We start from the raw sequence: 26,594 nt of genomic DNA on the forward strand, positions 1-26,594 counted from the left end.
GAGCTCGATTGTAAACTTAAAGAGATTTATGGTCAAATCCAAAGAAATTATTTGCTTCCTAGCTCCTTTAGAAGAATTTTTTTTTTAAGTTATACAAACACTTCTATATCAGTTGCTTACCTATAGCTACCTTTGTCATCAGTGAAAACTGTTATTAGTGGAGAAGTGGCTCCCTTTTCACTAATGGTTATTTCAACTCCTTCCAACTCGGGATGAATCTGGCCTTCCAAGAACAGGCCTGCTTTTCCATAGATCTCTATCAGTTTTCCAGGACAGCTTTCTAAAGGGGAAGAAAAGGAGAGGAGAACAACATAGTTCTAGGTTTTCATAATCTCTAAGAAATGTAACAATCAAATTTTAACAAAGATGGATTTATACAGTTCTTAAGCCCTGGGGCAAGTAAATTATTTCTAGCATGTCCACTTAATGAATAGAGAAACTGAAGTCCAAAAGAGGACAAGCTGAGATCCATATGAAAAAAAAAGAACTATTTAGAGCAATGAAGCATAAAGCCTCCTCACTAGAGTTTAATGCTAAGCAAAAATTTCTACTTTTCTATCTTGAAAAGTTGAAAAGTTCAGAAAAATAGTAGTAGCTGACAAGAACAGGTTTCCATGAAAAAGAATCAACTTTTAACAAAAGTTGAACTTAAGTACACAAATTATAACATACTTTGTTTCTAATAAGTGAAAAAACTAACACTACCTGATCGTTTGTCATTTTAAAAAAGAATCATTCTTTTCCATAAAAGGAAAATGTTCATAACTAATATGCATGATTTGCACAAAGGGTTTTATTTTTACCTCCACTGACAACTGTTTCTACTGAAGGAGGATAGAAGAGGAGTTCTTTAGATGAGGGTGTAACGGTGATTTTCTCTCCAGATCTAAAAAAATTAAGATATTCACATTAGTTATTTCTCTTTCCCCTTTCAGCAGGAAAACAGGAACATAAAAACTCACCGTGCCCAATAAGAGAAGTCATATAAGAAAGGACCCTGTAAATCATCCACCATCTCTTGTACTGGAGGTTTTGTCCCTCCTTCTTCTTTGCCATTCTTCTCTCTTTCCTGCCTGCGAGTCTCAATTTCAGCCAATTGTTGCTCCCTACGGAGCTCCTGAACAGATTTTAGGGGACCTAAAACCAAGGCAGGCTCGCTGTCAATTGAAGACCTGGAAAAAAGAAAGGGATAGGACCCATACTGAGTGATTTCATCAGACTGTTTAGGGGCCCTGCTTCTGTAAATTATAATTATTGGGTAAACCAGAAGGAGCTAGAGGGTGGCTAACCAATTTTATAACTAAGAAGTTAGTTATATCAATTAGTTAGTTAGTTAATCAATCAATCAATAACATCTATCAAACACTTACTTTGCACCAGGAACTATGCTAGGTGCTGGATATATAAAGCAAAGTAGTTATAGTCCCTGTTCTCAACAAGCTTATAATCTAACCTGGGCAGACAACAACAGGTATATATCAAAGTATACAAAATAGATAAAAAATATAACCAAGATAATTTGTAGGGAAAATGAGTATCAGGGGAGAGGAAAGGGAATCAGGAATGACTGCAAGTAAAATGAAGCCCTTGAAATGAGCTTCTAAGGAAAGGACACTAGGGATTCCAAGAAGAAGAAAAAAGGAGAAAGTGAATTACAGGCATGAGGGACACCAGCACAAAGGCACCAAGGTGCAAATGAAGTCAAGTTTGTGAAAAACAATAAGACGACAAGTTTGGCTGGACTGTAGTGTATACAAAGGGGAGTGCACAAAAGGAATGGAAAAAGAATGTTGTAAAGGACTTTAAATGCCCAACAAATGAGTTATCTAGGGTGAGTAGGGAGCCATTGGAGTTAAGTTGGGAAGTAACATAGTTAGTCCTGGGTTTAATCATCTAGGCAGTTGTGTGGAGAACTGAAATAGAAAGAAACTTGAGACAGGGGAAAAAATTAGATTATTATAAAAGTCCAGGTGAAAAGTGATAAGACTTCAACTAGGGTCCCAGCAGGAAAAAAAAAAGTGAATGTAAAAACAATAAGATCCGACAACTAATTAAATATGTTGGGTGAAAGTGTAGAGTAAGAGATGACACTGAAACTGCAAACCTTAGTGACTGGCAGGGTTATAGATGAAAATATGAAGTGAAGAAAATGATGGGTTTGCTGGGAAAGAGTTCTTCTTTGGAAATGTAGACTTTAAACATTGAATCTGAAATATATAATTGGCAGTCAGGGGTAAGCCTTAGGAGAGAGGCAAAGAGGAAGGAGGAATGGAGAGGGGGAGGGAGGGATGGAGGGAAGATGGAGGGCGGGATGGATAGGAGATGAGAGAAAGAGTGAGAGAGAGAATTTAGATAGATATATAGACAGATTGGATAAATGGATAGATAGATCTAGGTTGTCATCTGCAAAGATAATAATTAACCCCATGTGAGCTGATGATGTCACCAAAAGAGAGAACAGAAAGAAAGACAGGCAGAGCCTTCAAGTACACTCAGTTAAGGGATATGACTTGAATTCTGATTTAGCAAAGAAGAGTGGAAAGAAGCAGTCAGATGAAGAGAAAAAACAAGAAAGAGCAAAGAAACTCATGGAGGAGCCTGAAAAGTGATATAACAGGGAGCTGGAAAATCAAGAGTCAAGGACTAAGTAAAGCTGGTGAAAAGTAGCTTAAATTAAGAGACAACATCAGGAACTAGATTGCAAAATTGAGAATAGAAGAAGAAATGGAGGCAGTGAATGTATGCAGACAGCTTTTTCTAGGAGCATGGCTGGGAGAGAAAGGAAAGCAACTTCCTCAGAAACAGAGCTACCTCAAAACAGAATGGACTGCCTCAGAAGACAGTGAGTTCTCCCCACAAGGTCTTCAACGAAGACTGGAGAAGCAGAAACCGGTGAGATTCTTTAGGTGCAGGCTGGACCAATTCTGAAATTTTATTACATTTTTTCATAGAAAAAATGCTAAATATATTGGTGACTATTATGCCTAGACTATGTATAATTGTAACAGAATTATTGATTTTTAATTATACCATGAACTTTGGAACTGCTTCCATCCTAACATGACTTTGACCTTTCTCTTTTGGAATGTAACTAACACTACAAAAAAAGTTGGAGGACATACAAATACTATTTTAAAGGAGTGAAAATGAGAGCGACAACTATTAGTACTACTACTAAAAAGAAAGTATAAACTACTAGACAAAAGCAGGCTGTCAACAAAGGCAAAAAAAGACTCATATTTAAGTCTGACAAAAACTCATTGCCTTTAAATTCTCTAGAAAATTAAGAGGTTGGATGCGAATCACTGACTGTAATATCAGCACTTCAAAAGTAAATAAATAAAAGGTCTCTTTTAAACAGTATAAATAGGTGATCATAATCCAAGTTATAGATTTGTTTTCATAAATTTTCCTTAGCCAGGTCATCTTCACAAGGTTTAAAGGAGGAAAAATTAAGAGAACAGTCTACCCTAAAATCTGAAATGAGATGAAACACTGTAATTCTATACATAGTATATAGCATTCAAGATGGAACTTAAGATATAAATGACTTGCTCAAAGGCTGAAAAAATGTTGATGCCATGGAAAAGGGGTAGGGTAGTAGAAACAATGGATATGAAAGGTAGAAATCTGGGTTATACTATGCCACTAATTACCTGTGACTTTGAGTAAGCCATCTAACTTCCCTAGCCTTTACTTTTGTCATTTATCAAATGTTAATGTTATGGAACTGTCTCTAAAGCCCCCTTACAGCTCCAAAATGCTATCAATATATAAGCTTCCTCAGCTTCCCCTCTCCCAAACACCCATCTCTATATTAGTCTTACTTAATGGTCACAGTAACATCCAATAGTTTGTCAGTGGTGATAGTTCCAAGAACATGGTGCCGAATAGCTGTTAGTGTCAGGATACTGGGTGAAGACCTGCAAACCAAAAAAAAAAGCTGAACCAAAATGGTAATACCTATTAAATTCCAAAAGACAAACCCATTTCCAGTAACCCTTTATTAATGAACTTTCTTATATTGTTTGGCCTATTTTATTTTGAAATGAAATCTCTCTTAAATGAAATATTAATATAAAAACTATTTCAACATCAAAACAGTCCAAAAAACTCATCAACAACTTGAAAATATATGAGAAGGAACTGAATATAAGAAATTATGTCCAATTAGATTATTTTTGTTTTAAACCTTTACATTCCACCTTAGAATCAATACTGGGTATTGGTCCTAAGACAGAAGAGATATAAGGGCTAGGTAATGGGGGTTAAATGACTTGCCCAGGGTCACATAGCTAGGAAGTGTGTGAGAACAGATTTGAACCTAAGAACTCCCATCTCTAGGCCTGACTCTTTATCTACTGAACCACTCAGATGCCCCCTCCAATTAGTTTTGCAGAAATGAACTGAACAGATTTTTAAAAGTTCTCAGGAGCCAAGATAGAGTAAAGCAGAGAAGCTCAGAGTCATCACAAGAATCCTCTCCAACCAAAATTAAAATAACACCGCAAAACAAATACAGGAAAGAAAGAACCAACAAGGAGACAGAGTAAAACAACTTTTCAAGAAAAGAAAAACCCAAAAGGTAGGCAGAGAATGTCTGGGGCATTGGGGTGAGAGGGGAGCACAGTCAGCAGGAGGTTATGGCATATATAAGAGCAAGCCATACCCCCCTAACACCACCCCACATCTGCTATCCTACCTTCAGAACCTAAGACCAAGCCAACATCCAGACCCTGCCTAAACAAATAGAAGTCAAATCAACCCACACCCCTTGAAATTCTAAACCTGTGGGGAAGTATGGAATTCCAGTTCTGGGCAATCTGTTCTGAAGTGGGCTGATCTTCATGAGTCCAGTCTGGGCTAGGGGTAAGGATGTAGATCCCAGGTTGAGGTAGTTGGTAGACTAAAAGATCTTTTTTGCAGAAAGCTCAGGGTGGAGCTCTGGGACAGGACAATCAACAATGTGCCTGATTAGATCAAGTACACAGTGAGACCAAAAAAACTTACACCTAGGCCTGAAGCTTGAATCTAAGCAATTCCTGACCCGACCAAGCTCAGAGTAAGACTAAAAGCTTAAGCCCAACCCCGAGGGAAGTCTTTAAGCTATCAGCATCTCAAGGGTTAACTGAATCAACAGTGGGAGGTGGCTCTCGGAGCTCTCAGTCCTGGAAAAACTGAAATTGGCAGAAACCCAGAAAAAAAAGCTAAGAATAGCATCAAGAAAGCACTGAAGTTTAAGAGGGTACCCTAGCCTCCCAGAAAACAGAGCTTACCTATAAAAAAGTAGGAAAAATGAGCAAATAACCAAAAAAGCAACTAACTAAAGAATTTTTATGGAGAACAAGGTACAGACACAGAAGGGGCAATAAAAGCAAAGCAAACACACACAAAGTCTAAAAGAAAAATAAGGTTTGGACTATAAGCTCAAAAAAGCTTCAAAAGTGCTCTAGTTTAACTTCCTATGGCAAGAACAGTCTGCATTTAAGTCCCACCCAATAGTTTTTCTACTCTCTTCTAAAAACTCCAAGAATAGCTAGAGAGCCAGGCCTAGAGACAGAAGGTTCCAATTAGGCATTAGATATTTCCTAGATGTATGATCCTGGGCAAGTCATTTAATCCCAATTACCTAGCCCTTGCCACTCTTCTCTCTTGGAACTGATACTTAGTATTAATTCTAAGAGAGAAGAGAGGGAGAGAGGAGAGAGGGAGGGAGGGACGGAAGGAGGGAAGGAGGGAAGGAGGGAAGGAGGGAAGGAGGGAGGGAGGGAGGGAGAAAGGGAGGCAGGGAGGGAGACAGGGAGGCAGGGAGGGAGACAGGGAGGCATGGAGGGAGGGAGAAAGGGAGGCAGGGAGGGAGACAGGGAGGCAGGGAGGGAGGGAGAAAGGGAGGCAGGGAGGGAGACAGGGAGGCAGGGAGGGAGGGAGGGAGGGAGGGAGGCAGGCAGGGAGGCAGGGAGGCAGGCAGGCAGGGAGGCAGGGAGGCAGGGAGGCAGGCAGGCAGGGAGGCAGGAAGGGAGGGAGGGAAGAAGGAAGGAACAAAGGAAGAAAAGATTCACTAGATATTTTCTCAGCAATATATACTAATGCTTCACAGCCCTTGTTCAAAAAAACCTGGTATAAGATTTAAATTCTTCCTGCTGCAAATGAAAACAACTCCTTCTATTCCCAATGGAAACAGAAGAAATATCTTCTTAAGATGTGCTTGTACATTACTCGGATAAAGAAAAGCATATAGAGAATTTATGAGAAAAAGAACGATAGTCAAAGGAAATAAAGATAGTTAAAGAGAAAGAAATCCAAGCTATTGATAACCATATGAAAAAACTGCTCAAAAACACAAATAACTGGAGAAATGCAAATTAAAACATCCCCGAGATACCGCCTCACACCCATCAGATTTGGCCAAAATAAAAAAAAAAGGAAAATGACAATGCTGGATGGGCTGTAGGAAAACAACTGATACACTATTGGTAGAATTAGTCTAAATGTTCTGGAAAACAATTTGGAACTATTCCCAAAAGCTATTAAACTCTGCATACCTTTAAACCAGCTACTAGGTCTATATACCAAAGAGATCATAGAAAAGAAGAAAAGAACTTATATGTACAAAACTATTGCTGTTCTTTTTGTAGTGGCAAAGAATTGGAAAATGGGGAGATGTCCATGAAGTGGGGAATAACTGAACAAAGTTACACTATGTGAATGGGATAAAATACTATGATTAAAAAATGATGAAGGGGATGGTTTTAGAAAAACCTGACAAGACCTGTACGAATGGATGCAGAGAGAAGTAAGCAACACCGGAACAAGTTATACAGTAACAGTAATATTGTAAAGCAGCTAGGTGGCACAATGGATATGCTAGGTCTGGAGTGAGGAAGATTCATCTTCCGGAATTCAAATCTGGCCTGAGACACTAGCTGTGTGATACTGAGCAAGTCACTTACCCCTATTTGCCTCGGTTTCCTCATCTGTGGAAAGAGTTGGAGAAGGAAATGGCAAACCACTGCAGTATTTTTGCCAAAAAAAAAAAAAACCCAAATGGGGTCACAAAGAGTTCAGACACAACTGAAAAACAACTGAACAACAACAATCAACTTTGGAAAACTTGGCAATTCTGATGAACAAAATGGCTGACTCATATTCCTAAGTACTTATGAAATATGCTATCCACTTCCAGATAGCAAGATAATAGAGTCAGAGTACAGATTAAAGTATATGTTCTTCACTTTAAAAAAAAAAAGGAATATGCCTGCAAATTATTAAATATTTAATAAGCAGGTTAAACTTACGTGTCATAAGTGTAATATCCATGCTCAAACCGATGACAAGATCGTGGGGTCACTTTGTATACACCTTTGACAATGAGAAAAAATAATTTTTAGAAATAAGTCTTTTTCTGAGTTAACATGTTAAATCCAGTATTAGCATCTCTAACTTGAAGATATGTAACATATCACAGATTTGTAATAAAAGAATTAGAATGCCAACTAATTATCTTTCCCAAAACCTACTTAGTATTCCCAATGACTCAAACCATTTAATTCAGTAACATATTTTTGACTTTCTATAACTTAACAATTTAACTTGCTATAGGAATAGCTTCCAGGCAGGCAAAAAAGAAGGATCAAAAAGTTGAATTCTATTGCAAAATGTTTGAATACAGCTTTCAATTTTTAAGAATCCTTTTCTCAATTTCCAAAGACAAATTTGTAGTATGTAATTTTTCATAGTTTTTCTAACTTAGAAATGTGTATGCAATTTTGTGGAAAACTGTCATAGAAACGTTTTTACAACACTATTTCTCAAATTCAGCAGTAGGGTATAATTCCTGACTTAGCAGTAGAATAAAACAATTTCAAGAAAATGAAAACATCTGGCAACTCTTTCTTGTCTGAACCATTACTACCTTTTGCACCTAAAATGATTACCCAAAATTACTACTCTTAACCATACTGAACAGTCAGCCAATCACCAATACAATTAACCTTTAGAAGGAATGACATATCTACTCATAAATACTTTGATCACTTAAACATGCAATATATTTATGTAAATAAAAATGAAGGGTCTGGCACAAAATTTCTAATTCACTCCATTTAAGTGACTTCTTTCAAAAAAAAAAACTCAACATCACTGAAAATTGATAGTTAAAATGCAAAAAGAGCCAATAAAGAAAGCTGCCTTTAAAATAATTCTCTGGTGATTTTCAATCATTCTAACTAGTAACAATATTATTCCTTCTAAACTTACCAGGCTTTGACAGACAGAATCGGTTCACTCCTTTGGATAGGTTATAAATTCCTACATTCTCAGGCCCATTTCCATCTTGATAGAATTCCTAAGGGACCAAAGATAACAAACAAAATGATTTACTAGAAATCAGTGAGACATCAAGAAAATTAGTAGTAATGTTTATATAAAAAGGAAGACCCTTATGTTCAAGACCTACTGATAGATGATTAGATCTATTTATTATGTGCCAAACCCAAATTTAATACCTGTATAGACTCCCCATCTTTTTTCTTGAGCATCTGTATCATTCCCTACTGGCTGGATAACAATTACTATTATTAATTTCTATCATCATAACTATTTCTAAATATATAGCTAAATGGTTAGAAAAACATATAGAAACTAAGAATACTGGTTTCCAATCTCAACTTCTGCAATGTGTGGTATAACCAGTTATTTACTTTTTTCATGTCCCAATTACCTGACACCTACTGGTGTCAAAAGACATTAAAGCTAATGAATTTGTGACAATTTGAGCTTCATAAATGGAATAGGGTTATCTTCCTACTTGAGATCATATTTGCCAATATGCATTAGTCCAGAAACTACAGCCATCAAAGGGCAAATCACCACTGTGATCTTTTTTAACTCTTCTTTGCTCTGCACAAAACAATCAACAGAGAATTTGCTATAGAAGTTTATATTACTGCACTGGTAATTTACATGTGCTTGTAAGGAAAAAAAATGAATGTTCTTCTGAAAAGAATCTAATTTCTAACATTAATCTTTTTCAACCATTTAAGTGGTCCAGAGTTTAAAAGTATTAATCTGTTTTTTAAAAGCCTCTTATCTAGTGACCTCCAAAAATGATTTCCTCCAAAACCTGAACAGTTAACTCAAGACAAGTAATTACATATGAAATTAATATTAATATATTTACTTAAAGGAATTTAAGTTGCTTTCTAATTATCATTCCTCACAATACCTATAGAAGGTAGGTAAAACAAAAATGAAACAGACCCAGAATGTGATTTTCTCAAGGTAACAAAATTCTTAGAACAGGTAGTCCACTGCTCTTTCCCCTCCAAATAAGACTATCTCCCACATCCCATACATACCAATGTAATTGCATGAGAAAGTGAACATCTTAGCATATAGCCAGTCTGCCTAAATTCAATCCCTGATGCATCCTCTTCTGTAACTTCCACTTCTAGACTTTTATTTTTCCAGCACCAATCTTCATGCATGATACTTACTAGGGAGAAGAAGAAAAAAACATGGAAGGCAATACCATATTAATAACATTAATGAAGTATCTTTCTTCCCAAGAATTTATGATTTTGGAAACAATGCAAAAAAACCTAAAATAATGATCTTCTGTCCTTAAAATTAGCAAGAAATAAATCAAACTTCACCTGGTTAAAAAAAAATCAGGCTGTAAGAAAGAATTTCAATGAATTTTAATTAAACTTTTATACTAAAATCCTACTTAGATGCTTCATTAGTAAGGAGATGGTTATGGTTTCTCAAAAAAATGAAATAATCTCAGAAATGGAAGAGATATATAAGCTTATCTACTATAATGCATAGCTGAACAGGAGCACCCCATCCCCTGTCTATAACATCATGTCCAATGATTATCCTTACTTATCCACTTGAAAACATCAAATGAGGGGGAACCTACTAAACCTCTTAAGACAGCTGGTGCAAAAACACAATGCCAACAGGTTGCAGAGCCTAGCAGCCAAGCGCCTACCAAGTTTCAAAGTATCAGTTTCAAAGTATGAGACTAGCAATAGAATAATGTACAAGAAACTGACCAGCTAAGTTCAAAAAGACTAGTTACTAGGTAAAGGGAATATTTTAGTATTAGCAACTCATCAAACCTTGGCATAAGGATTTCTTTAGACCTAACATTGGTAAATTCTGATTTGCCACATGGAGGGTCATTAATTAAAGCATGGAGGGAGTCTGATTGACATCTGTAGAGAATGAATCAATGAAACCACAGATCTGAGAAGTTAATAAAAATGGAAAATATACCCTGTACTTTTTCAGGACACTGTCACTCACTACAATAAGATTAAAGATGGTATTTTGAACAAGTAGAAGTGCAAACAGCCAATGTCATTTAATTAACAAAATGTAGTAAGACAAAATCATAATGTTTATATAATAACAGAACTACTTCTATCATTGTCCTATTATTTAGAAATGGAACAGCATGAAGTCCAAACTTATCAAAAGTTAAAGAACATGTTCTCTCAAATAAGGATAGCAACCAGTACATTCCATGATAATACCTTCCTTAAAGCCTAATAATGTGTTTATTGCATATGCAACATCAATGAAGAAGAGACACTTAAGTATGTAAACATATTAAGATCTAACTGGATTGTGACTATTATATTTTAACAGACCAAACACAACTTTTAAAAGAAAAGATTGGTAGAAAGTATAAGGCATATTAACTAAATCTAGCAAAGTTCAAATGCATCTTACTTTTGTATCTTCCTGGAAGCACATTATCAAAAGTAAAAGTCATGGAGTTGACCTTGCCAGAAAGTTGTAGACTACGTTTCTCCCCCTGACGGCTTATGGACTGTAAAGTCACCAGCAAATCACCACAGGTATCTATAAAGAAAAAAAAAAAAGCCTCAATAGGCCAAAATTTCAAAGACTCAAAGCATTTATTTCTCTCCTCAAATTTCTAGTTTATTACATGTAACAATTTAATTCTTCAAAAACAATTACTATAAGTTTTTTCAGATTTAGTGTTAACATATTTTGTTCTAATGCATCATTGAGCAAATAGGTCACTAGAACCAAAACACTAGTAAACCCCACTTTAGTGAAGAATGTGAGAATGAGAGAGTGAGAGCCCTGTGCTTTGTCATAAATTAGATTATTTCTCAGAACCTCAATATACCGTGGGAGCCAAAGGTGACAAGAACAATGCCTAGGATAATTATTCTAAATGACCTACCTACTAGACTTTATTCAGTACATATTAAGAAAAATAAGGCATCATAAAATCCTCTCTAGGAACCAGGGACACAACTAGTATTTTGCATAGCATATTTTTTATAATCAGTCTGACAGTTTCATAAAGTACATCCTCAACAAAATGAATTAAGATAAATTAGCAAGTGGAGAACATAAAGCAGATCTTCCACTTCGGTAATGGCAGCCAGGGAAAAGAAGCACTTGCCATTTGCTATTTTCCTAGTTTAACTAACTTGCCAACTAAATGCTAAGCCAAATTGTTCTAAGATGGCAGAATATGTTCTAACAGTAACCTTTAACTTTCAGCCCCCTCAGACAAAGGTTCAGTTGCCTTGTACTAATTAAGGTGCTACTAAGAACACTACTTCTGAGACAGAAAAATAAGAGTCTTTAAAAAAAGAGCACCATTATTATACTTGGCAGAACCATATAATACTGTCCAGGATGAAGAGAATTTCACAAGCATACCCTCATTGCTTTTTCATAATTATCCATTTGTGCTCTCAATTCACAACTTACCCAAACAAGAGACTTTCCCTGAAACTGAGGCCAAAAACTGGGAAAAGGTCACATCCATCACTGGCCTGTTGGTAACAATAACAGGAAACATTTTGGGTTTCAAAGAAAGTCCTGCTCTGGTTTCTGCCTCAGGAACTACTACCTAAATGAATACACAGAACAACATTATAAAATAACATAAGTTTAGTCTGTCACAAAGTACATTTGTTGGTACCCAGCATTATACAGATTTTAAATGACAAATATTCATTTTTAACATGTCCATAAATATCTCATATTCATCTATGACCTTAAATGAGTAGTAACTTAAAATAGCAGAAACACGTTCACCATCATACAACTACTTCTGGCTACTCATCCTATTGACCTGAAAAGCATAAATTACATGACTCTCCCCTCAAAATGGTCCCTAGCTATAGGTTACTAACACCAAGTGTAAACCAGGGAATTTGAACATTATCTAGATGGATCTTATTTGGAATTAGGTCCTATTTCTATAAATCTTTTCTTTTTTAGCATGTCTTAAAATGTTTTTTTTACAACATTTTTATATATTTTTTAAAATATATTTTATTTTTTATTTTACAAAAATAAATAAGATGGTAATGTTTACCTATTTTTATCTCATCAGAAAAAGATAACAATAAAACTACTCTTCTTTAAAGAATCAATGTCTATTTCTCATTATGCAATCTTACAGATCTTCAATGGTTTCAGCTTCAAGAGAATTGGACTGCCTGATAACAGATATTGACATAGGGAATCAAAAACATAATACTTTGGAATGATTGTCAATACAGTAAAAATGTCTTAAATGAATATTAGAATTTACATTGACATGAGCAATCTAAGTATCTTAATCTGGAATCAGTCTTAACTGGGCCTTTAAAAACTATGAGTTTCCTCTAATTCTTTTAAAGTCTAACATTCTCTCATCTTACCTGTACTTTATAGTTCCCTGATTTTGCTTTAAAACAAAATTCTCCTCGTGAATCAGTCTCTGCTGTGATCAAAGACTTTTCCCTTCCATGGGAGGTCATAACAACTTTGTATTTATTGATCTGCTTTATTGTGTCAGGAAAGCGAGTTATAGATATGTAACCACAGACACTGAACCTGCCCAGGAAAAAAAAAAAAGAAAGCCATTCATTCCAATATATGAATTTAGTTTAGAGGTTACGGGGAAAGGGGGCCAGAATCACATCAATCACAAAATCCATTCCTTTCTAAAGAAAACCAAAGCTTTAAAAGAACAGTAACACCTAGATTTAATTAAAAGGTAGATTCAATATTAGTAACTCTGTCAACAAACCAAAACATTAAAAAACATAGTAGCAATTTAAGTGGCAAAATATAGTATCTATTTGTCCAAAGGAAGTCAAGGGCTTTTCACAAAGTGTTTAATATAAAACCTGGGAGTTATCCTAAACACATATATCAGTACCAACTTACAGCAAAAGAAGGAGAGTACAATCAAAAATTGTCTATTTGAAGATGAGCCTTCCAAAAGGAAACATGGCAATTAATTCTAACTCCATCCATCTCCACCCAAAAAAAAAAAAAAAAAAGACAAATCTGATAGAGAAGCAACAGTACATATGTATCCTCCAACAAATAATAATAGCCAAGAAGTGTCAATGGCCCAACAATCTGTGATTGGCCAGTACTCCTCATGGAAGAAAAGAAGTACTCTAATTAGCTAGAAATTTCTATAAAAGGTTAGACTTTTTTTTTTGAAAGCTATGAAGGAGAAGCAATGGGCCACAGAAAAAATAAAAATGAAAATGAAGGATTAAGATGGTAGAGATCAGTAGGGTCAGCAATTCATTAAAAGTAGTGATAACAGCAAGGAGCAGACACTCTTGATAATAAAGGAGTACTAGTGATTAAATAAAATGAACCCTGCTCTCTAGGGACAAAGGAACAGTTACTTGTACCTCAATAATGCTCCAATATTATAGCTCTCTGAGATACTAGAGATAATTCTGTTAGGAAAGAAAGGACAAAAGTCTGTCTGCATTATAACTCAATACAATACCTTTGAAGGCATAAGAAAATTCTCATTTGATATTGCTACCCTATCCAAACACTTTTCCTATCTTACCATCTACTCAATTAAACTCAAACTTCTTAGAATGGTATTCAAGGTCCTCCACAAACTGGATGCAACTTACCTTTCTGATCTTATCTCCTTCTATTTCATATATCCTATATTCTAGCCAATTTGGGACACTTGTCTTTCCCCAAATATGTCCTGTGCTTTTCAACCACCCTATCCTTTTTCCTTCTTTTCCCTCCTGCTGGAACACCCATTCATGAATGACTATTTCTATCTCGAAAGTCATGTTCATCCTTTAAGGACAACCTAAATACCACCTAACTCTAAGAAATATCATGTCAGTTGTTTTGTCAAGATCCCAAATCCCAAAGGACTTCTCCTTTGTCTCTCTTACAGTTGAGTTTGTGATCTCCCCAAAGAAAAAGGGCTATGTCTTGTTTAGTTTGGCAACCCTCAGATCCTCTAGCAAAAGACTTTGTATGTGGTACACACTCAATAAATGACAACCAGTGTGCACTCAGATGACATTAGTATGCCATACTGAAGACATAACAACCAATAATGTTCAGCATCTGGGGATTGACGGTGGAGAGGAAATGAAGAAAAACACTTGCCATACAATGCTGAATTTAAGACATAATAAAGTACTATAGATACTTATAAAAGGCTTGAACGTTTTGCACACACCTATACATACATTGATACTTATGATGCACCAGACACTGTGTGTGATGTATCGAAGTACAAAGAAAGGCAAAAAACATGGTCCCTGACATGCAAGTAACTATGTACATATAAGTTATATATGTAAAGGAAAGATAATTACAGAGAAGATAGAGAAAGGGGGAAAGTCAGAGGTAAGAGAAGAACTTCCTGCAGAAGCGGGATGAATCCTAAAGGAAGGAAAGACAAGAAATCTGGGAGGAGGAGAGAAAAGAGATAAGTTGACCAACTGAGCTAAATCACAGAATACACTGAAGGGAGAAATGTAGAAGGGGACTAGAAAGGTAGAAAGGAGATAGGTTGTAAAAGGTTTTAGGAGCAGCTAGGGTGGCTCTGTGGATTGAGAGCCAGGTCTAGAGATGGGAGGTCCTTGGTTCAAATACGGCTTCAGATCCTTCCTAGCTGTGTGACACTGGGCAAGTCACTCAACCCCCATTGCCTAGTTCTTACCACCCTTCTGCCTTAGAATCAATACACAGAATTAATTCTAAGAAAGAGGGGGCAGCTGGGTAGCTCAGTGGATTGAGAACCAGGCCTAGAGACTGGAGGTCCTAGGTTCAAATCTGGCCTCAGACACTTCCCAGCTGTGTGACCCTGGGCAAGTCACTTGACCCCCATTGCCTAGCCCTTACCACTCTTCTGCCTTGGAGCCAATACACAGTATTAACTCCAAGACAGAAGGTAAGGGTTTAAAAAAAAAATTCTAAGACAGGAAGGTAAGAGTTTAAAAAAAAAGGGGGGGGGGGCTTTAAATGCCACTCCCTGGGACCCTGCAAAGGCACAACTGGATGCTGCAAAGCTGTTACAGTAGGGGAGGGAGTTTTTTCACCAGGACTTCCTAATCTAGGAGAAATCACAGATCCAGAAACTCCCCCAAAAAGTCTGAACAAAGACAAGAAAATAAATCATGATCATTAATTTCACTCACTGGTGAAGTATTTCAGAAAATTTTGATATTTTTTATTTTTAATAGTTTTTAAAATCTTACGAGCAAATTTTTAGCAGTTACAATCATGTAGGGATGAAATACAGCACTGCAAAATGTAATGTACTAAAAGGCATAAGGAGAAATTAGAGATAAAAGAAAAATAAGGAAATCTAGTTCCTAGAATTGGAAAAATCGAAAGAGCAGAGCCAATAAGTTTTTTAAAATGTCACATTTCATTGGAAAATGAGGGGATGCCCTTCAATTGGGGGAATGGCTGAACAAATTGTGATATATGTTGGTGATGGAATACTATTGTGCTCAAAGGAATAATGAACTGGAGGAATTCCATGGAGACTGGAACAACCTCCAGGAAATGATACAGAGTGAGAGGAGCAGAAACAGGAGAACATTGTACACAGAGACTAATACACTGTGGTACAATCAAATGTAATGGACTTCTCTACTAGCAGCAACGCAAGGATCCAGGACAATTCTGAGGGACTTCTGAGAAAGAACACTATCCACATCCAGAGAAAGAACTGTGGGAGTAGAAACACAGAAGAAAAACAACTGCTTGACTACATGGGTCAAGGGGATATGATTGGGGATGTAGACTCTAAAGGAACATCCTAATGCAAACACCAGCAACATGGAAATAGGTTCTAATCAAGGACACAAGTAATACCCAACGAAATTGTGCATTGGCTGAAGGTAGGGAGGGGGGAGGGGAGGGAGGGAAATACTGTGATTCTTGTAACCAAGGAATAATGTTCTAAAGTGACTAAATAAATTAATTCAAAAACTGCAAAAAAATTAAAAAACAACAATAAAATTCCACTTTTCAAAAAAGAAACTAGAAATGCCTGAAGTTCAAAGAAGTTAACAGTGCAGGCTGTCAGAGCTGAATATATAGAAAGGGCAAAAATAAAAATTTAGGAAAAACAAAAAATAAAAATAATACAATCAGAAGAAAATAGGGTAAGTTCAGGGAACTCTTTCCTGAAAAACACATCCTTATGATAGAGTATAGATATGTACTACATAGTCTATAAGTAGCTAAACTTTTTGCATTTTTGTTTTTAAGAGTTTGTTAAATGTATGGGTGACTGCTTTTCAAGTTTTTATTTATGTTCAAAAAATAGCATTGTCAATAGTGTTGGGCAACCTGGAATCAAATCCAGCCTCTGGCATGTATTAGTCTTGTGGCCTTGGACAAGTTACTAATTTTTATGTGCCTTCAGCATCTCTCTGTCTACTAAATTACAGATGGTTTGCCATCTTTGTTGATGAGTTCCCATCCCAGGAGTTCCCCATGCTGACAAAATCACAGATCCTTTGTATATTCTGGGATTTAGGTTTAATTAAGAGATAGTGCAATGATGATACAAAGAAGCCACTAAATGACAAAGCAGAACAAAGTGCAATAATCCCAGCCCAATTACTCAAAAACATCTTATAATGTTTCTTAATCAACACTATAATCTTCAGAAGAACACAATAAACATTGACCATAATTCTATCCTTCACAGCTACTTAAAGAGATTATAAAATATTTCTCCAATTATAGAAGCACCAATTTACATTCAATATCAAGGAAAGAAGCCATTCAAAATGTTATTTGATTTTATTTCATAAACAAACCTATTTTAACTTCTGGGGTAAAATAAATTTTAAGGTATCCAACAAATGAGTACTTTTTCAGAAAGACTTAGGGCATCCAGGTGGTTCAGAGGATAAAGAGATGAGTCTAGAGATCGAAGGTCTTAGGTTCAAATTTGGGGCCTCAGACACTTCCTAATTGTATGACCCTGGGCAAGCCACTTAACCCATCTGCCCAGTCCTTAATCCAAACAAAAGGTAAGGATTAAAAAAAAAAACAAACTACCTAGTAGGTAACTTTCAAAACTGAAAGTCATGCTTTATTCCTCCACATCTACCTAAACTAAAACTTGATACAGATCATTTAAGGGGGAAAAGTAGCATCCAAATCTCACATTTCTGTATTTTAAAATTCTCCAAATAAAAGATTATTTGCCCTAGTATTTTCTAAGAAAACCACAATCTTACCCTGTGGCTATGATGTCAGCCAGCTGAGGGGTATTTGGTGCAATTTTGACTGTAAGAGGATCAAAGTAGAGGTGCTCCTTCTGAGCATGAATTGTGTATGATCCTGTGGTTATGTTCTCCAGGCGGAAAGAGCCATCTCCTTTTGTTTTTACTAAAACACAAGGAAAGCTAAAATAAGCAAATCAACTCTATACAAATGTATATATATTTGGGACAAATCAAAATAATAATAGCTAGCTAAACTTTTCCATGTTTTCATAAAACAAGTTAGAAATAATTTCCTTTTCATTTATAAGTCCTGTTTTCCTCATTTGACTGTAACTATGAGATCCCAACATTCATCACTCACCTTTGATTTGATTATTCAGTATGACAATGGCATCTGAGACACCCTCTCCCTCTGGGCCATTCAAAACCCGGCCAGTCACTGAGAAGCCCATGACATGGAAAACGGGCTGAAACAAGCACAGGAGATAAAAAATGCATCATTCACACAAGCAATCAAAGCAGGATTTATGGACCTTTTTCTCAAACTGTTTATCAATTATTTTGCCAGGTATACTTCCTAGTTTATAAAATAGTACTTCTAGGGGGCAGCTAAGTGGATTAGTGGATTGAGAGCCAGGCCTAGAGACTAGGTTAAAATCTGACCTCAGACACTTACCAGCTGCATGACCCTGGATCAGTCATTTAACCCCTATTGCCTAGCCCTTATCACTTCTCTGCCTTGGAACTAATACACAGTATTGATTCTAAGATGGAAGGCTTTTAAAAAAAAACAAAAAAGGTACTTCCAAGAAATATGAACTGATAGAGCTTGGGACCTCAAAATTCACTTCTAATCTTGGATGCACAACAGCTGAAAAAACTGACAAATATGATGTTATCATCATCACAGAAACTAATTCTTCTAAAAATGAAGAAATGGACAAGAGGTCCTTAAAAAAAAAAACCTCAACCAAGCAAGGTTCTGTTTTTTTCCCAAAATCCCTCCAGTCAGAATTTTTGTTTCCTAGAACTTTTGTATTTCTGTAGATATGAAATATAAACATCTGCCTTACAATTGAAAATATTATGGAAATTGTACCTCAATTTTTAAGCTGTCATGCTCCACAGTAAAGTCCAGCCTAGAAGGAGCAACATCAAAAGTAATCCTCTCTCCTCTATAGAATGGAACCTGAAACAAAATCAGTGTTTTTAATTTGGCATCAGCACACTATTTTACTTCCAAAAGGAAAACAGCCACTGAAACATTAAATCTATCAACCTGAAAAAAAGGAAAGGGCTCAAAGACCTCCCAACAAAATGTTAGAGTAACAAATGCTACTGTGGGAAATGTTTCAGATTTAAAAGGAAGTGATATTGATAAATATATATAGATAGATATTTTTACATAAGCAACTCAGTAGCAAGAGTCCCAACCAAAGTAACTCAAGAACAAAATTTTCATTTATGTTACACAGGTGGAGATATTATTTTAACATTTTTTAGTATGAACTTGATAGTCATTACCAAACAGTATTATTATGATTTACAAAGAACAGAAAAAGAGAATGGCACATGAAACCAGGAACTGAAACATTTAACACTAAAGATTCAGATCTATTTTAACTACTAAAGTATCAATTTTGGGATATCAGGTTCACAAAGAAAAAAGATGAATGAAATTATAAACTTCCTTTACCACAGTGTATCTCCCACTTGGCAATGAAAAGAAGGAGAAGGAGCCATCTTCTTTTGAGATAACACTACACAAAAATATCAGTTTCTCATCCTGTGGCTGGAACCCATCAACTGGAGAACTATTACAGCCCAATATATCCTGTGGAGAAAAAAATTAAAATTATTTCTTTCCTGTAACTTGAAACATACTAAAAATCATTATAGGAAAATTACATAATTGCCTTCTTCCTCATAAGTACTATATTATTGTAGATCATAATATTCAATATTACTATTTCAAGAAAAATTGAGATAAAATAAGTTACCTAAACATCCACATCAATACATATATTACTTGGATTTCTCATTAAATAATAGCTCAGGTACAGTTAACAGCATCTACAAATTAAATTAGCACTATTTTCGTAGCCTCTATTTTTCCTTTATCATCTTTATTATTCTACATACATGACTTCTTACCTCTCTGACTACCGAAGAGGAAAAGAGGAGAAACTTAACACCTTTCATAGGTTCCCCATCACTTCGAACAGAACCAGAAACATTATAACCAGCAACTACTAGAGGACCAGCAGCATAAGCATTGGCATTAGTTACTCGAACAGTAGTGCTAGCCTAAAAGAAACAAACAAAAAAAAATGAATGGGTACATTTCCTTTTTCAAGGTATACAATTATAGCATAACATCTGACAGTTAAAATCCTCAAGTGGATATTTTGTTCTTCTTTATAGCATACTGTAAATGTTGAATGCAAGACAAAAAACTCAAGTCTAAAACTGTGTACTATCAACAGTGATGGCAAACCTTTTAGGAATCAAGTGCCCAAACTGTACCCTCAAGCTGCATGTGAGCCGCCCCTTATCCCTGACAGGGAAGGAAGGAAGTGCTCCCATTAGGCTGCTGGGCAGAGGGGTAGATGATGGGAGAAATGTCCTCAGGCACACATGGAGAGGGGGAAGGGAGCAGCCCCCTCTTGCATGTGTGCCATAGGTTTGCCAACATGGTGTAAGATGAGAAGTACATTCAAAACTTAAAATACCATAAAACAGTACAAAGTATCAAATTAAGGCTATGCATGTGAAAACTTAGAGGGACACAAAACTTCAGAGACAAAACTCTGAACCTAATCTTGTCTAATGATTTTCTAAGCAGGAAAGCTATCAAATATCAGAACAAAAGCAAAATCTACAATATTTCAAATTTATTTTAAATTCTATTAAACATAACATAAGTAGCTATGGGAAGGCAAAAAAAAATTTTTTTTCCACAATTGTTCTAAATTTTTATGTTTGTCTTAAGAAAAATACAACTAAATTGTATTAACATTCTGCATTGTTTTAAGTATTTGCTTTTTTAAAAAACCTCCAATTAAAAATAGAATCATTTCATAACAGAAAAAAGAATGTGCTCTTAAAAGCTCTAACAGATAACATACACTACTGCTAAAGAAAATTTTTAGCAGCACAGATAGCACCCACCTAATTATTACCAAAGATACCATTAATAATTTGTTTTTATTTATTTACTATTTATTTATGGATAACTTCCCAAAAAAAAATTAAATTTACTTCATAATTCAAATGAATCAATTCCATTTAACCACTTACTCAATAAAACCATCAGCTCTTAAACTGGCAAGATCCCATTACATCACCCTAGTCCCCCAACTTTGACTCAATGATATTTTCCTAGCATGTATAGCCACCCCCTTTACATCTTCCCCCTTCACCCCCAATCTTTTGTTCTGGGAAGTAATCACATCAACACCAGCACTGCTTCCAGAAAAGGCATGTTAATTGATTGTTTTTTGGCTCCATTCACCATCTCTGACTTTACCCTTTCCTGGCCACTGCTCTCCCATTTTATATGTTGTCTCCCATTTTAAAATGCAAATTCCTTAAGGTTTTTTTTTTTATTTCTCCTACATTTAGCATTGTGCCCAGCACAGAGTAAGTGCTTAAAAAACTTTTTTCATTCATTCCTTTAAATCATGTTTCAAATACTTACTTCTCTCAATGTCCAGGTTGGATGAGATGCAAATATTTCATACTCTCCAGGAAGAACTTTAAAAAAGGCAAACCTATGAAATTCAAAATTATGTTTATCTTTTTCTTAATCTATGAATAAACATTTATTTACATACTACTTTAAAGTTCTTCACAACAAGCTTGTGAAGTAGAGAGTACAACTGTTATTATACTCATTTTATAGATGAAGAAACTGATTTAGAGACTTTCCAATGCTCATGTTCCTAATAAGTGTTTGAGACAAGATTTGAATCCAACTGTCCTGATTCCAAGTTCAACACTCTTTACAGGACACAACAATAGTTCTCAATGATATCCCTCAAATTTGATTTGAGTGAAATCAATCCAGCAGAGTGAAAGCAATCATGTTAGCATAAGAAAATAATTTCACAATAACCACAAGTTTGCCATTAAAAACTATGAAGCATTTATTTAATAACTATAGTGAACAAAATGCGACACCAAATGCTGGTTAAAAAGGAAGCATTAAAATAATGATTATAAAGCACATAGAAATATAGAATGTTAGAAGGTGGTAGAGATCATCTTATCTAATCCCTTCTTTCTACAGAGGAGAAAACAGGTCCCTGAGAAATTAAATATTCTGCCCAAGGTCACACAAGTGAGAAGTAACATGACTAGAGAATAAAGAAATGGCTCGGGAGCCAGGAAGCCCTTAGGGTAGTTCATGACTTTTGATACATAGTGTCTGCATCACTCTAGGTGGGTCACTTAATTTTTCAATGACCCAGCCAACAAATACCATAAATTATGTAGTCTTATATAAATTGTAATCTAAGCAGTACTGGTAGAGGGAGTTTTCACCACAAGGAAATCATAGATCCAAAATAAAAATAGGGGTGCAAAGTTAAAAAATCTGGGATTAGAACTGGGGCTCTCTTGACTCCCTACCCCATGATCTTTACACTACATCATGTGGCCTCATTTCTTAAAAGCCTGCCAAAGGGAGCAATTAGGTAGCATGGTAGATAGAGTGCCAAGCCTAGAATCAAAAGGATTTGAGTTCAAATCTGACCTCAGACACTTCTTCTTAGCTACATGACCCTAACCCCAGTGGCCTTCCCCTTTGTTGCTCCTCTATCTTAGAATTGATACTAAGACAGAAGGTGAAAAAAAATTTTTAAAGAAACTGTGTTTTTTTTGATTCATAAATACCTGTTAAATTGTAGGCTCCAAGAAATGAAGGACTACAACTTATTTACATTTTGTTTCCTCAAAATTTACCATAGTGCCTCAAATAAATATATATTAAGAATATACCTACTAAAGTACAACCGAATTCAAAAGGAGCCCATAGGTTTTAAAATAATGATGAAAAGAATGTTTGAGAAAGGATATCGTAGTAACTACATACGATTTGGAAGGGGCAAACCTGGGGCAAGGAAGACAGAGTGAGAACTACTGAAACATTTCACACTTATTTTCAAAACACTTTTATAATTACAATTCAAAGGCTGTTATGCAAGTTACTAAACTATTCAAACCCTCTGGGCCAAAGATTTCATTACTGGGACCAGATCCCAAATAGGATATTCAAGGCAAGAAAAGACACTTGTGTACACAAATGTACACAAATACACTACCATTTCCAGCGGTATGATCTGTGATAACAAAAAAGCCAAAAAATCAAGTACATGTCTAATAGCTGGGAACTAGCTGACCAAATGATGATTTCTGAATGTGATAGACTATTATTATAACCTAAGGAGAATCTCATCATCAATTAACTGGTCACCGGGTAGATTCTTTTGCATGGAAGCCCATGAAACAAAGAGATATTCCAAATGGCCTCTGAGATCCCCAACCTGTGCAGTAATGGTAGGCAAAAAAAGGGAAGTAAGGAGCAAAGAATCTTACAAATTTTAGGCTGCCTAGAAACATTAACTTGGCTATTTGTTCTCTAAATGTAAGATTATAGTCCAGTGATTGAGTCCAAATACTACAAGAAGTATTAATCTATAATAATTCTGACATTCCCACATTTAATAAAACCAGAAGACCAAAAGAAGTTGTAGACAAAGAAGGGAGGGATCTGGACTAGATGACCTCTACAGTACCTTCTGGCTCTATAGCCTAAGATCCTATGAGAACCAGAGAGATGATACAAATTGTCCTGTATCACAGAATTCATTAGTAGCAGAGCACTTGGATCCTGGTCTCCTGACTCCCAGTCCAGAACCTCTATTCAATTTGCCATACCACACCACCTCCCTAAACTTAAGAATGTTAAGTAATTTTTCCTAAAGTCATTCAGCAAATCTCTGGAAGGTTCATCAAAATTCTACATTTCCTACTCTAAAAAATCAGCTTTGAGAAACTGATTTATTTCTTTTTAATAGGTATCCCACAAAACACCTAGCACGGTGCCTTAGAACAAAGTGTTTAAAAAAGTGCTTACTTACTCAAATTGTAAAGAATTTCTAGGATAAAAAAGGAAAAGTCTATACATCCAGAAGACAAGGCAAAATAAAGCATAACTTACTTTCCACCAGGCTGAGTCACAGTAGACTGTATATGAGCTTCATTCCCAATGCTTTTTAACATAACTTGAACTCCAGCAGGTCCCAAAGTCTGCCCTTTACTGAGTACCTGCCATAAAAAACACACAGTTAGTCATTTATAACAAGGCACAATTAATCCAACATATGCTCTCAAGGGAAAAGAAAGAGCAGATCAGTGCAAGTTACTAAGAAAACTGCAAAAAGCCAAACCTTTCCATTCACGGAAAACCCTGTGAATACAAAGTTGATATCACCTCCTTTTGTGCAGATATCATTAATACCATCAACGTGAAGGTCCACAGTTGTTGGTTCTAGAGACAGAAAAGGAAATGGGAAAGGAGTTAACAGAAGAACAACATTACATATCTAATATAGTAAAACCTTCCTAAATAAAATATGTTAATCAGTTTCTCATCTCAGTTTTATCTCAAAGCACCATTTGCAGTTTGGTAAATATCACCAAATAGTCCATCTATAGTACTAAAACTTTATGCACACTGGAATTCAAACCTACTTCAACAAAACTTCAACACTAAATGGATTCTACTCTATTCTTTAACCTTCTGGGAAAACACTAATTATGTACCTTCCCAGACATGAAAAAAGGAAAATGCCTCCATCTCAGATTCCAAGCTTCTAAAAAGTCTAGTCTCCAAATGAATCCTCAAGTGGTGGTTTTATTATAGTGCTTGAAATACGTTCCTTCAAATGGCTAAAACAAAATTCTCATTACAGAGCACAGTATAAGGTATTTTACAAAAAAAAAAAAGGACTACAATAATCTATTGCCATGCCTCATTTCCAAGCTACAAAGTTAGAACAAGCACATCCCATGAATAGCTATTCCTATTATGTCTGGGAGGAAATCTATTTTCCCCTTCTACATAAACTTTAGTAAGATATAAAAAAAGCATCTTGCTCCCACCTCCTTCTCTACTGATCCACTCAAAGTAAGAAGTAAAAAAGAGAAGAGAAAGTGTGGGAAAATCACTTCTTTTTCACTTAATCATAAAAATCTTTTTTCAGTTAAAAGGTAGTTCACTGAAGTAGAAGAGAAGTATTTAAAGTTGCCAAGCTGCCAAGAGGAATTAGCCTAGCTACAGTAGGTTTTTCAGAAAGTTTTCAAGTATGACTACAACTAGAAATTAATTCCTACTATTTAAACAATCTATCCAAAGCATATCTCTTTTCATGAAGATTCAGTAAAGACTATATTCAATAATGGAAGGCACCTGTCTATTCATTTACTTACCAAAACTCCACCCTAGGGGAGGCTCAATTTTGAGAATGAAATCCCCCTATGACCAAAAAAAAAAAAGTTAAGTTTTCAATAGCATTGTTAGTGTTAAAGCTATTATCCAACCAAAAGTTTTTAAATATGAAAGTAAATATAAAAGCAACAGCATAGAAAGGAACTTGGAGCTCCTCTAGTCTAATCCCCTCATCTAACAGATGAGGAAATATGGGCTTAGTTTATGGTGGTTAAATGACTTACAGAAAGTAACAAAAAGAATATCAGAGGTAGAAATTGAACTCAGACAAGGTAGATACTCAAAAACTGCCTCAAATTATTAGCTTCTGTCATCCTATGTAAACACAAAGCACTGGATTTAACAAATGATATAGTTCCAACATAAAATACTGAGTTTAAGAGTCACTGCTACCTCTTTGACTTCTAAAGACAACTTGCTAAATAAGTCACATCCATATAACCATTTATCTAGTAAGGAGAGGATAAGTATGTATAATAATGGAAATAAATCACTTCAGTTCAGCTATCTTCTTCCTTCAATCTTACAGCACTTCCTATGTTTCGTATGTATTTACCATTTAGTTTGTATTATGTTTGAAGAGCTCAGGATCTGAGATCAAGAGACCTACCTCACCTATGTTTAAATCCTGGCTCTGTCACTTACTTTGACATTGGGTAATTTAATTAACTTTTCTGAACCTCAGTTTCTTTACCTGTATTCCGCCGATGAATTATAAACTCCTTCGGGGTAGGTAGAAACCTGTATTTCCTCTACTGTCTCATATCACAAATTGGCCAGGGCAAGGTTCTTAATGTTTGTGTAGTAACTGAGCAAATTGTTTAAAGATAAAACATGCTTTTTGTGCTAAATTATATTCACTGAAACAATTACCATGAGATTTCTTTTACTTTTTTTTTTAACTTTTAATGTGAAATGAATGGGTTGTCAACTGTAAAAAGTTAACTTTAGGGGGCAGGTAGGTGGCTCAGTGGATTAAGTGTCAAGCCCAGAGACAGGAGGTTCTGGGTTCAAATGTGACCTCAGATACTTCCTAGCTATGTGATCCTGGGCAAGTCACTTAACCCCCATTGCCTAGTCCTTACTGCTCTTCTGCCTTGGAATCAATACATAGAATTGATTCAAAGATAGAAGGTAAGGATTTTAAAAGTTTAAAAATTAAATAAAATAAACTTTACTAGACTTTGCTGGCTCCCACTCACCCTCTAACCTCTCTCCTATCCTGACTCTGGGCTGGTACACCCCTCTCCCCATCTCCAAAGGCCATATCCTAGAGGGCAAAAGTGTGGAAATCTTAATCCAGGTCTGGGTTTCCCTGAATGATGAAGCCCCAGAACTGTAATATAATAGGCAAGACTACTACTTTAAGAAAAGATGAGTCAAAGTGGTTGCCCTGGTGGTTCACTTACTATCCCTAAGATTTCTAAACCCAAAATGCCCTTTTGTGCCCCCCCCCCCATAGGTGTTGTTTGTCTCATTAGAATGTGAACTCCTTGAGAGCAAGAATTCTTTTGCTTTTGAATCTGAAACCTAGGAACTTAGAACAGTGCCTA

The 26,594-nt window shown here is 35.7% G+C and overlaps 1 protein-coding gene across 1 annotated transcript in view; it reads right to left on the bottom strand.

Moving 5' to 3' along the window:
• LOC100025365 (BOS complex subunit NOMO1) overlaps positions 1-26,594 on the bottom strand; it is a 51,296-nt gene that overhangs the window by 20,121 nt on the left and 4,581 nt on the right. Inside the window, exons 3-21 of the mRNA XM_001376291.5 lie at positions 25,023-25,068; positions 23,981-24,081; positions 23,752-23,858; positions 21,229-21,301; positions 19,683-19,835; positions 19,225-19,362; positions 18,628-18,717; positions 17,890-17,995; positions 17,541-17,691; positions 12,705-12,879; positions 11,764-11,905; positions 10,741-10,872; positions 9,357-9,493; positions 8,257-8,344; positions 7,296-7,359; positions 3,828-3,923; positions 963-1,172; positions 804-886; positions 121-280 (exon numbers count right to left, since the gene is read on the bottom strand). Of these exons, the coding sequence (XP_001376328.2) occupies positions 121-280; positions 804-886; positions 963-1,172; positions 3,828-3,923; positions 7,296-7,359; positions 8,257-8,344; positions 9,357-9,493; positions 10,741-10,872; positions 11,764-11,905; positions 12,705-12,879; positions 17,541-17,691; positions 17,890-17,995; positions 18,628-18,717; positions 19,225-19,362; positions 19,683-19,835; positions 21,229-21,301; positions 23,752-23,858; positions 23,981-24,081; positions 25,023-25,068 (2,252 nt within the window). The remainder of the gene's footprint in view (positions 1-120; positions 281-803; positions 887-962; positions 1,173-3,827; positions 3,924-7,295; positions 7,360-8,256; positions 8,345-9,356; positions 9,494-10,740; positions 10,873-11,763; positions 11,906-12,704; positions 12,880-17,540; positions 17,692-17,889; positions 17,996-18,627; positions 18,718-19,224; positions 19,363-19,682; positions 19,836-21,228; positions 21,302-23,751; positions 23,859-23,980; positions 24,082-25,022; positions 25,069-26,594) is intronic.

The sequence above is a fragment of the Monodelphis domestica genome, chromosome 7, assembly GCF_027887165.1.
Source record: "Monodelphis domestica isolate mMonDom1 chromosome 7, mMonDom1.pri, whole genome shotgun sequence".
NCBI lineage: Eukaryota > Metazoa > Chordata > Mammalia > Didelphimorphia > Didelphidae > Monodelphis > Monodelphis domestica.